The sequence below is a fragment of the Salvelinus fontinalis genome, chromosome 34, assembly GCF_029448725.1.
Source record: "Salvelinus fontinalis isolate EN_2023a chromosome 34, ASM2944872v1, whole genome shotgun sequence".
In the NCBI taxonomy this organism is placed as follows: Eukaryota; Metazoa; Chordata; class Actinopteri; order Salmoniformes; family Salmonidae; genus Salvelinus; species Salvelinus fontinalis.
The window spans coordinates 26,741,236-26,753,721 of record NC_074698.1 but is presented as its reverse complement, the minus strand read 5'-3'; the positions used below and the strand labels follow the sequence as shown (position 1 = coordinate 26,753,721).

The following is a 12,486-nucleotide window of genomic DNA, read 5'->3' as shown; positions in this document are numbered from 1 at the left end:
ACTGAGTTATAAGGCAGATGTTCCAGATGGGAAGACAATTTTTATTTAACTAGGCAAGTCAGTTAAGAACAAATTCTTATTTACAATGACGGCCTACCCTGGCCAAACCCGGACGACGCTGGGCCAATTGTGCGCTGCCCTATGGGACTCCCAATCACGGCCGGAAGTGATACAGCCTGGAATCGAACCATGGTCTGTAGTAGCACTGAGAAGCAGTGCCTTAGACCGCCCTCGGGACTATGAAGTAGATTAAGAAAGAGATAATTGACTGCACATTCAAACACTGAGTGGTGACAGCTCACTAATAGGAGAACATGAGAAACAATGCTTAGCTTAGGGGAAACAAACCCAGAGCTATCAATTGCCTTTAATGGTAACAATGTGGCAATATCACTGGAAGTAATTTGGTGAGACTTAACACAGAGCCTACCATCATACTAGAAGAGTACAGAATGGGCATATTCTGGTCAATTTTAGATTCATATTCAATTAATTCAAACAATTGTGTAGAGCCAATGCTGTCCTCCTCAGCACAAGATTTATCAATCAATCAAATGTTATTTATAGAGAACATTTCTTACAGGTGATGCATTTCAAAAGTGCTTAACAAATAAAATAAAAGGTTAGAAAGATAAACAGATTTATATATTCTTAGAGACAAATTAAAATAGTAAAACAACAATACATTTCAGCCTAGTGTTCTAGAATGACCACAATATTGTATCTCACACCACTGTCTCAGCAACTCACCTGAGACAATGTCATGTAATCACTCATCTGCAACAACAAGGAAATGGAGAGATATCTGATAGAGCTTTAACCCACACAGTTCACTCAGTTCACATCATTTTATTGAAAATACAGTTGATTATAAAAACATGATTTCCAAAAATTCTTCAGTGTAGTCTGTCCATTCAGAAACCCAGGAGTCTATTAGAGCAATGTCTTACCCAGGGTAGCAGTGATTGAGGGGAAACTTTGGGTGGAGGTTTTTGTCAGAGATGTGCGAGGTCAGGAGTTCCAGAACCACCTGAGAGGCCGTCTACTGGGTCAGAGTCCACTAAGTCATACAGTTCATAAGGCTCACAAGGTCCACAGGACTTCAAACACCTCTGACATGGGCAGGGCCAGGCTGGTCACCGTCAGAACCTAGACAGACACAGAAAGAAAGGATTATAAACAATTGATCAAATTATACCATAGATTAGAATAGAATAGACAGGCAGGCAGAATTAGACTGTTCGTTCTACTATTTCTTAATTCTGAACTCTATAGAGGTAACTCAGCCAGCTACAGCTCACCTTGGTGTCAGTCTGATAAGAGAAATCCCACACTCTATAGAGGTAACTCAGCCAGCTACAGCTCACCTTGGTGTCAGTCCGATAAGAGAAATCACACACTCTATAGAGGTAACTCAGCCAGCTACAGCTCACCTTGGTGTCAGTCCGATAAGAGAAATCCCACACTCTATAGAGGTGACTCAGCCAGCTACAGCTCACCTTGGTGTCAGTCTGATAAGAGAAATCCCACACTCTATAGAGGTAACTCAGCCAGCTACAGCTCACCTTGGTGTCAGTCCGATAAGAGAAATCCCATACTCTATAGAGGTAACTCAGCCAGCTACAGCTCACCTTGGTGTCAGTCTGATAAGAGAAATCCCACGCTCTATAGAGGTAACTCAGCCAGCTACAGCTCACCTTGGTGTCAGTCCGATAAGAGAAATCCCACGCTCTATAGAGGTAACTCAGCCAGCTACAGCTCACCTTGGTGTCAGTCCGATAAGAGAAATTCCACACTCTATAGAAGTAACTCAGCCAACTACAGCTCACCTTGGTGTCAGTCCGATAAGAGAAATCCCACACTTTATAGAGGTAACTCAGCCAGCTACAGCTCACCTTGGCGTCAGTCCGATAAGAGAAATCCCACACATTATAGAGGTAACTCAGCCAGCTACAGCTCACCTTGGTGTCAGTCCGATAAGAGAAATCCCACACTCTATAGAGGTAACTCAGGCAGCTACAGCTCACCTTGGTGTCAGTCCGATAAGAGAAATCCCACACTCTATAGAGGTAACTCAGCCAGCTACAGCTCACCTTGGTGTCAGTCCGATAAGAGAAATCCCACGCTCTATAGAGGTAACTCAGCCAGCTACAGCTCACCTTGGTGTCAGTCCGATAAGAGAAATCCCACGCTCTATAGAGGTAACTCAGCCAACTACAGCTCACCTTGGTGTCAGTCCGATAAGAGAAATCCCACACTTTCTTTCCGTTAGCCCATACATAGCGGGGTGGGGAGGGCACCCCAAACACCCGCACCCCTCCCAGCACCAGCCCGTCCAGCGCCCCGTTCTGACGCAGGGGGTCACTCACCACCTGGGACTGGATCAAATGAAAACCGTATTGATCCCCACTGGCAAACACACACATGTATAGTACCACAATACATTAGATATTACAGTTAGGTCTACTGTTTACAGGATGGCAGGGAAAGAGTATGTCTTCTATCCTGATTGGATTGGACCTGGATCTCAATCTTGAGAGCATTGCTAGAAATATACTGTACTGCAGAAACATCCAAATCACCCGAGATAATTCTCTGATCTCCATCCTCTCTTTAAAGTCAATTTAGGGCCCTACGTTTTTCCTACCCAGATACCTTGAAGTAGGACAAACAAAAGGTGTGATGGGTCCGCACTCAAAAAGATGTTGCATAAAACATACTACTAATTTAAAAATATATATATGTTCACTGCATCAGGGATAGCCTTGAAGTGGGCTATAACTAGGGCCCAGAGTTTTCCTTGGTTAGGTCATGTGATCAGGAAAAACTCAGGACCCTATGTGACCTCTACATCTCCTACCTGTCCAGCGATGAAGATAACATAGGAGTAGTCTCCTCTCTGGAAGGTGTCCAGACTGTCCCCGTCGTCCCAGAACAGGTCACCCCAGGCCCAGCCCCCAGCAGACAGCGCCACCATCAGGAGGAAAGGGTTACTGCGAGAAGCTGAGGTAGTCAGGCCTGGCTCCTGTATCTCAGTTAGAGGGGGTTTGAGGGGATTTTTCATTGAAATATATAATATAATTACTGATTAAGACAGGCAACAGGTTTTACACAAACTCATACAAGCTTCAAAACAAAATTGTCAGAGACTATTTCATTTTAGGTTTTATCACAGTTTCACAAAGGAATTGTGGGTGTCTTGTTCTATGACAAATAACTTGAATTGATTTCATGATATGAGAGTTTGGCAGCTCATTCACCTCCTCCACCATCAGTATGTAACACCCACAATATGGGCCTAAGATGAAGCTTTGTCACACGATGAAACAACAGCCAACCAAATTCTATTGTGTCCAGAGGACACACACACCTGCTGTGGGATGATGTGTCCCTCTCTCACATGGACATTGATGGTGTCCAGAGGGGCTGGGAGGAGCAGGTACTGTCCCTTACTGTAGAACGGCTGGCCCTAGGGAGGAAGGGATGAAAGAGGTGACCACTGAAATATGGTTCTAGTATACACAGTACAACAGTATTACAGATCTTTGTCTGGTCCTAAAGTAAGCCTACAAGACCCTAAGAAAGGCTCACACAGATGGATTTTTATCAATTTATGTCTGTTAACGACAGAAAAGATGGTCTTGGTCTCCAAGGAATCCCTTTAAGCAGTTGCGAACTAATAGCAGTGACATTATGAAAGGCCTATAGAAATACACTGAGTATACAAAACATTAGGATCACCTGCTCATTCCATGCCATGGACTGATTGAGGTGAAATCTATTATCCCCTGTTGTCACCTGTTAAATCCACTTCAATCAGTGTAGATGAAGGGGAGGAGACAAGTTAAAGAAGGATTTTTAAACCTTGAGACAATTGAGACATGGATTGTGTATGTATGCCATTCAAAGGGTGAATGGGCAAGACAAAATATTTAAGTGCCTCTGAACGGGGTATGGTAGTAGGTGCCAGGCGCACCAGTTTGTGTCAAGAACTGCAACGCTGCTGGTCTTTCAATAGTTTCCCGTATGTATCAAGAATGGTCCACTGCCCAAAGGACATCCAGCCAACTTGACACAACTGTGGGAAGCATTGGAGTCAACATGGGCCAGCATCCCTGTGGAAGGCTTTCGACACCTTGTAGAGTTCGTGCCCCGACAAATTGAGCCTGTTCTGAGGGTGAAAGAGGTCCAACTCAATATTAGGAAGGTGTTCGTAACGTTTTGTACGCTCAGTGTATAACTGTATTGAATCTAGGAGCTATTTACATTGTGCAGACTGTACCAAGTCCCCGGGGGGAGGTAGGCAGCCAGCTCCACTGCCCCCTGCTCTAACACTGGGCTGACGAGCAGAGAACTCCCCCACAGGAACTGTCTGTCTATGGTCTGGCAGTTAGGGTCCGAGGGGAACCTGGGAGAGATGGACAGAGAGGGAGGGCCAGAGAACAGTATCAACACAGTAAATAAGATGTGTTACAATAGTATCCAAATGTTGAAGAGAGAGAAGGGAAGAGTGGACAATGGCAACTGAAAAAGAGGAGTAGAGGGACGTACTGGAGGAAGAGAGGCGTGGCCACGGTGTCTGCGGAGGTGTGTGCGTGGTAGAAGAGTGTGTAGAGGAACGGCAGGAGAGAGTAACGTAACATCACCGCGCTACGCATGGCTGCCTGTGCCTCCTGACCAAACACATAGGGCTCCTGGGGCTACACACAGAGCTAGAGTTACTTCCATTCATAATACATGGGACTGATGGACTGTTACATAGACACAGTGAAAAGACACTAGCAGGTCAGCCACCATGGTAAATAGGAAAACATTGTCACTTGGTTACATAGAGACAGTGAAAAGATATTAGCAGGTCAGGAAAAAATTGTGGTAAATTCCTATCCAACTGAGTTAACTGTAAAGACCATAAAACCACCCACCCACCCACCCACCCACCCACCCACCCACACACACACACACACACACACACACACACACACACACACACACACACACACACACACACACACACACACACACACGCAGCACCACTCACAGCGTTGGGCTTGTCGTTGTGGTTCCTCATGAAGGGGTAGAAGGCTCCAAGCTGGGTCCAGCGTACACACAGCTCCTCTGTGGTGTCCCCCCCGAACCCACACACATCCGCCCCCACCAGGGGCACCCCAAACAGGCCAAACAGCAGCACCGCTGGGGGGGTGGAGGGACAGATGGATATTGAACATATTAATTCCCTTTATTCATTATTACTGTATTCATTATTTAACTTTGATGTCAGGCAGTCAGAGGCTGTAATATCTGTAATTGCTAGCTACATACAGTCAAATAAATTGGTTCCATTACAAGTCTGGGTATTTTTCTGTTCAAACCCCTCATTCAAGTCCATAGATAACTACCACTGAAAAGACTCCAACTCTGTCTAGGCACTCTTTTAACTAAAGACAATAGAGACAAACCGCTGAGTAAGAGCACACTGCAACATGTACTGTCTGGATGGTGCATCAGTACCATTAATACTCTGATGGCTAAAACACACAGGGCTTGTGAATGGCTTTGGCAATCTCGTTGAGAATAGGAAAGGCTTGGAACGGAGATGGGAATGTCTTTCCCCTCACCAGGAATGGAGTATCTGAGCTGCTCCCAGTCGCTCCTCACGTCTCCCGTCCAGACTCCGGAGAAACGGCCGATGCCAGGGAAGGAGGAGCGGGACAGCACGAAGGGTCGCGACCCCCGGACCTTCACCAGGGCACTGAGAGTCAAAGGCTATAACTGATCTTCCAACTACAGTTACAAATGTGTAATGTAGACAAGATAAATCAAATCTGCTTCATTCAAACAAGCAGAAGTAAAAGTGCCAACAGTCTCAGGATAAGTGAGACACTGATCCCTGTAGTGCTGTGTCTGACCTGTGGGTGGCGCTAGCCTCCGTCAGCCCATAGAGGTTATGCAGGTTGTAGTGAGTGGACAGGTTCTGCTGAGCTGACATGCAGAGTGTACCAGTGTTCAGCTGTCCTCCAACCACCCCTGCATGTGTGTATGGAGACAGAATGGAAATGAATAAATGAACTAAATTCCTCCATTGATTTTATATAGACAGGAAACTACTCAGCTGCAGTACACTCACGTGGAACGTAGGGGGGGCTATCCAAATCACTGTCAGGACACCCTTCCACAGAGCCCTGCACAAAACTGGCTGGTTCATTCATATCCTGAGAACAGAGGAACAAGAGTATGCTGGATAGCCTGGATGATGCAAGCTTGTTAGTGCAAATATAGAATATAATACAATACAATAGAATAGGGGATGATTTCAGCCCTCTACGAGACACTTCTATCTGAGACACACTCACAATCCACAGGCCATCTAGCGGGACTCTGGAGTGGAACTCCTGGATGCAGTCCTCCCACCAGCTCTGTGTCTCTGGGTTGGTGAAGTCAGGGAACGCTGTCGGACCAGGCCACACCTGGACACAGAGGAAGAAGAGTGAGGAACCAAACATGCATACCTTTCCACATAACACACACACACACACACACACACACACACACACACACACACACACACACACACACACACACACACACACACACACACACACACACACACACACACACACACAAGAGGGTTTTTTGTTTAGTGTAACCTTGCTTTTCAGAGGACACATTACTTGAATACACAATGGACAAACACAATGTTATCAAGCAGATAAAAAATATGTTCTTTCCAAACTATTCAGAATATATGTAGCCCAGTTTACAGTGGGTCTCCAGATAGAGGAGAAGTGAGAGTTTTAGGTCTGACCTCCCCTATGAGTGTCTGTCCTGTAGAGTTCCTGATGAAGACCCCTCTCCGCTGACCCTCATCAAAGGGTGGGTAAGTACCAGGGGGGCTGGTGCTGCTGATCCCAGGGTCCTGGGAAAGAGAACAAACAGGAAAGATGCTTCTAAAATAAATGGCAGTAATGCTTTTGCTGCCATCTTGTGGATTGAGAAGCAAAGTTTCCTTGACTTGTACCTTCCAATACTGCACATTTAACAATTTAAACACAACGCAGGCTGTTATTTGGAATCAAAAATGACATTGAACCACTATTTCAACCTAATATGAGTTATTAGTGTGCCTATGTGTCCCACATGTTGGGAGGGTTGAGGCCTCTCTCTTACCAGGATGAGAATGTACTTCATGCCCTTCTGATGGAACTCCTTCACCATGTCTGGCAGGTCCACAAAGCGCTGGGGGTCAAAGGTGAACACCCGACGCTTGTCTGCGTAATCCAGGTCATTCCACTGCACGTCCTGACCAAAACCAAAAGCAGTTGAACTAAAGAATGCAGTGAGTGTTTTCCATGAGTTGTGAACCCTCAGTGGCATGATAACACTGTACTTGGGAACGCAAACATCCAATTAGCATTAGCATGGAGAAAACCCATTGTAGCATGATAATATTGTAATGAGTTTTCTCCATGCTAATCTGCTAATCCAATGTTAATGCTCATTCAATGTTAGCATTACCCAATGGTTGTCAACCCAAGTGATAATACTGTACTACAATACAAGTGTTTTCTCCAGCATCTTTACCAGGGGGAAGTTGGCGTTGTACATGCGTCGCACCACCTCTCGGGTTGCGTTGGTGGACCGGTAACCCCAGCGACACAGGTGGAACCCCAGCGACCAATAAGGAGGCATCATAGGGTACCCTGGGGGAGGAAGACGGGGTAAACATTAGCTATGACGGAAGAGTCACACCCATTCAGCATTGTTCACACCCTCTTAAGCCGTAGCCCCACCCATCTCTTTAATGAAAGATTAAGATTTAAAGTGGTAAAAGTAGTAGTCTACAATAATGAAACATTCCAGGTAAACAGAAAGTGTCCAGATAAAAAATATTTTATAAATATTGATTGACTCTTACGCAGACACACTTAATTGATGGGTCATGTGAAAGAAATGCTATAACCCCAGGCACATCTTGCCAGGATGGGTCTCTATAGAAGGTGTAAACGGTACAGCCAAATGGTACCTTTCATAGTAGCAATATCAGAAAGTGCCAAAATAAAGAAAATAATATACAGTATGTACAAGAACAATATCAATAACAATATCAGTGATAGATGAGGTAGTTATATGCATACAATCAGGGGTAAAGTGATTGAGCAGCAGAATAATTAAATAATAGTAGCAGGAGTCATTTGAATAGAGGCACTGCAGATAGTGCTGATGGTCCAACTGAACCACACATGAACAAGGGAATCTATATTTATTTGGAGAGCCCGTTTCTGTCCTGCCCTTGACTTTGGTGCAGGGCATGTGATGCCCATAGCCTCTTCGTCAGCAAAAATCCCTGATCTTCTCAAAAACATATGTTTGTCTAGCTGTGTCCAGGTGGCGCTTGTACAGGCAGACCATCCGTGGGAGGAAGAATGTCAGCATTGCGCAGCAACAGAGTCCGAACGCTCCTTGGCGACAACAACACCAGGCTCACCAGTCCGAACGCTCCTTGGCGACAACAACACCAGACTCCAGAGCATTGACGCTGTAAAACAGGAAATAACCCAAAAAACGTAGAAGACATCAATTCACCTCCCAAGTTTAGATAAGAAGGATAACCTCATACAATGCAATGAAAATGTTATTCACCTGAAGTGCTGGTACTGCTTGAACTGTGGCAGCGGCCTGAAATACGGAGTCAGGTGTTGTTGTCAGCCAGTCCAACCAGCTGTGGGATGTTGACCCCTGTCACAGTGCTGTCCTTCACAACGCCAGCAATCTCAGACAAAGTGTTCACTCTGGTCTTTCTGAAGCGCTGCTTGATGAGGCCGAAGCACCAGTCGGGGGCAAAATTGGAGTTGCCTGTGATCAGGAAGTGAAGGTCCAGACTGTGGTGGAGCTTGTGCATGGTCCATCAGGCACAATACCAGAGCACAAACTTGTTCTTCTTTTGGCCACTGCAGTTATTATCACAATTCAGGTCCACACGTGTTTCCCCAACTCCGTAGTTGGTGAAGAAATGGGGCATGTAGTTGATGACTGCGCTGCTGCCTTTGCTGAATGACATGCTTTCATCAATCAAGTAGTTGACTTGTTGTGGTATTACTTCACAGCCGACACCAAACAAGCCACACCATATTATGGTGGATGGTGCCTAATGGTAGAAAATGTATTCGCTTTCACCAGTCTAGTTCTTACACATAAGTGAAAGGAGATGAAGGAAAGGAGATGAGGCAGCAAGTTCAGACTACTAGGACATTGGGACACAGACAGCCACTATCTTTTCCTTAGCTATTACCCAAAAGGAATTAGTTTTGACCCACCAGTGGCCTGACCCACCATAGCAACACTGGGATAGGAGACAAGAATAGGATATTCAGTAACAGGAAGTTACAGCTAAAGGTCATATAAAGCCATACCTATAACCTGGAGGTACTGTCTGACAACACTCTGAGGGTCAGGGCCCAGGAAGAAGTACAGGTCCAGGATTCCTCCCACAGCCACCCAGGTCAGAGCAGGGCTAGGCTGCAACACCACCTCTACAGAGAGAAGGAGAGGTCAAACTCAGCTCAATCATGTAAACCTGTATCTTGATACAGTTGAAGTACTGTGCCATGTGAACGCAAAAAAAATCTGTCCAGAGCTGCTAAGTAGCATGATACATTACAAACTCTACTAGCTCAAACCAAAGCTTTTCTATTAGAACAAAACATTTCTGCTTAAGGATATGGTACATGGAGCAACATGCTTTCTTACCCATGGCATTACTGTTGAGCAGGAAGACCCCGTGAGCCTGTCCACCCCCCTCCTGCACCATGTAGAACGGATGGGAGCCATAAAGGTTGGCATCGCCCTGCAAGGTGGACAAAGAAGACCCATCTGACTTACTTACCACTCCTGACCATGATTTAAAAAGGAAACAAATGAATGGTAATGATGACGATAATGACGATGACGTCAGACTCACGTGGGGCGCCATGTCCCTGTTCCAAAGGGTAAGGGAGGTCCAATTGAGGTCCAGGCTGAGGGGGGTGTAGTGTTCCCCCAGCCCAGACACCAGTGAGGAGGCGAGGGAGGTGGACAGCTGCAGGTACTGGTCAGCATACAGCAGTGGGGCCACCGTGGTGTTCACACTGACAGACAGAAGACAGAGGTGTCATGCTTATGACAGTTGTCAGGACAGAGAGCATCTTATGTCATGCTTTTGGCAACTATAAGTAGGGACAGGGGCACCTCATATCATGCTACAAGTAGAAACACAGCGATATAAATCAAATGAAATTGTATTTGTCACATACACATATTTAGCAGAAGTTATTGCGGGTGTAGCGAAATGCTTGTGTTCCTAGCTCCAACAGCGCAGTAGTATCTGCAAGCCAATTTACCCTTTGGGATCTATAAATCCTAACTGATCTTATGTGTTAGGCCTATGACATGGTTACAACAGTTTTATGTCAGGTTTATGAGATCTGATCAATGAACCAGTGCCAGACATATTAGACATAAAGAACAACTGACAATGAATACTCACAGGACACGGCCGTTGGATTTTCGGCGCACTATGAACCCAAAAGGGTCGGGTTGAAACTCAGTGACATATTGGTGGTCCTGGGTGTCAGTGTTACCCCTGGACTGGGCAGTGGAGAGAGGAACTTCATATCGCCGGGACGACGGATCCTTCAACTGTCAGGAGAAGAAATGTGTTATGACCCTTACACAATAATGTGGTCCGAGGAGAATGATTCTCGGTGATGAGCGATTGGTTATAATAAAAGTCATGAAAAAGTAATGAGATAAAACACTTAGCAAATACTGTACGCCATTTTCAGAGGCAACACTTTTAAAAGCAATGTTATTGAGAAAGACAATGGCAACCAAACCCTGTTTGGCAGTAAATATACGAGTGGTTATACAGCCACAGAGACGCACAGTGAGGTGCAGTCGGCCTTCTGTCCCATCCAGGATCTCCAACCGGAGCGTAGAGATATCCCGGGGCAGGTAGGAGGGAGTGGGCCTCATAAGGGTGGCAGCCTGGCCCCTGGAAGTGGGGGTGAGGGGCCCCATCCTGTAGCCGCTGTATGACGGGGGGTAAAAGCACCAAGGGGGTCCTCCAGAGAGGCCTTGTGGTAGGGGGGCATAGCAGCACCCTCTCCCCTGACACTCTGTCTGGCTCAGAACTCGGTCCCGGGCGCAGTCAAAGCGGCTCTCCAGGGCTACCCTCCTACATTCTGCCTCTCTGGGACCACTGGAGCTGGCTGGATGGGGGCCTTCCCACAGCAATCTGTGGCTGGGGGCTGGATGGGAGCTACCCCTCTGGAGGTTCACTATCTCCCTCTCACCGGCCTGTTTTGTTGCTGGATCTTCCTCTAAACCAGGTCTTATTGACAGGTGTATTGGTGTCTCATCTGGTTGTTGTTTGCTAGTTAACTTTATCAGTGACAACTTTTGGTCAGACAGGTAGCTAAGGTGTAAACATGTTATCAAGGCCAGGGTGAGCAGGACTGAGAGAGACAGGGCAGACAGACAACTAGACAAACCCATGTCCTGTGTCGAGTTGGGACATCTGGGAGGTGGTGGGAAAAACTGTCTGCTGACGAGCCCGCATTTCAGTGTAGAAGTCTGAAAAATGAAAATGATATGAAACGGTCGCCTAGGATAATTGGCAACTATGGACGTACTACAGCAAATTGTGGACCTACCACTTACGACAGATGTTATTTGTCAGCTGACAGATGTAACGTTGCACAGTCTACACACATTAACAAGGAAGTGTGCAAGCTAGCTAGAACAGACTGTAGCTAGAATTGTATACCTAGTGCATACATAGCTAAATGTTAGCAAGGGATATTAGAAAGCGGGTGAAAATGAGAAGATTAAATGTATGCATTTTCCCCAGGACTTACTGAATGTCGCCTGTCCACGCACGTGAAAAGTTGTTGTTGAACTGGACTGAGCAATTTCGACAGCATGCCGCTAGGGACAAACTGGGCGCTGCCTATTGGGCTACCACACAGTGGAAGTAAGCTATACTTCGATTATTTGAGTCCATCTATCTAATGCAAAACGTATTGTGTTGTATAACTACGAATACAAACATAATACCAATACAAACATGATCCATTATGCTCCTGTGTTAATTGTGTTAAATGTGAAGTGAACCCATTTCCAATTACTGGGACTTAGAGAATATTGAGGATATTGAGGCACCATGTGAACCACTAGTTTGAGTGATTAGATTTCGTGAAGCAGGCTCGCATATTAGCACTTCATAATGAATCAGTAGCTACAGTACAGACATCATGTTATCACATTCGGAAAGTATTCAGACCCCTTGGCTTTTTCCACATTTTGTTATTGTAGTGTCTTAGCTCTTATTACTTATTTATATAATAAGAAAGACTCTGAATACAAGAAATTGAACTGGAGCTTCACATTTACTAAAACGAATAACATAGAACAAAACTGCGCATGACCAATGATGCTCCATTCTTAAAGGGG

General features: G+C 45.7%; 2 protein-coding genes across 3 annotated transcripts in view; one reads left to right on the top strand and one right to left on the bottom strand.

Moving 5' to 3' along the window:
• Window positions 1-833: 833 nt before the first annotated feature.
• LOC129833629 (lysosomal alpha-glucosidase-like) lies at window positions 834-11,973 on the bottom strand. Of its 2 annotated transcripts, XM_055898324.1 has the most exons (20): window positions 11,892-11,973; window positions 10,918-11,607; window positions 10,520-10,671; window positions 9,956-10,121; window positions 9,745-9,841; window positions 9,408-9,527; window positions 7,579-7,697; window positions 7,165-7,296; window positions 6,803-6,913; window positions 6,351-6,464; window positions 6,125-6,209; window positions 5,907-6,024; window positions 5,616-5,749; window positions 5,039-5,190; window positions 4,552-4,700; window positions 4,267-4,408; window positions 3,371-3,469; window positions 2,861-3,025; window positions 2,226-2,378; window positions 834-1,149 (listed from the first exon to the last, which is right to left on the bottom strand). In XM_055898324.1, the coding sequence occupies exons 1-20, from the start codon at window positions 11,955-11,957 to the stop codon at window positions 1,084-1,086; spliced, it is 3,030 nt and encodes a 1,009-aa protein (XP_055754299.1). In that variant the 5' UTR covers window positions 11,958-11,973; the 3' UTR covers window positions 834-1,083. The 2 variants fall into 2 exon arrangements, with proteins under 2 accessions (XP_055754299.1, XP_055754300.1); XM_055898325.1 differs by lacking the exon at window positions 2,226-2,378.
• LOC129833631 (complement C1q-like protein 4) overlaps window positions 11,921-12,486 on the top strand; it is a 54,274-nt gene continuing 53,708 nt past the window's right edge. The window contains exon 1 of the mRNA XM_055898326.1: window positions 11,921-12,007. Within this exon, the coding sequence (XP_055754301.1) occupies window positions 11,956-12,007 (52 nt within the window). The 5' untranslated portion in view covers window positions 11,921-11,955. The remainder of the gene's footprint in view (window positions 12,008-12,486) is intronic.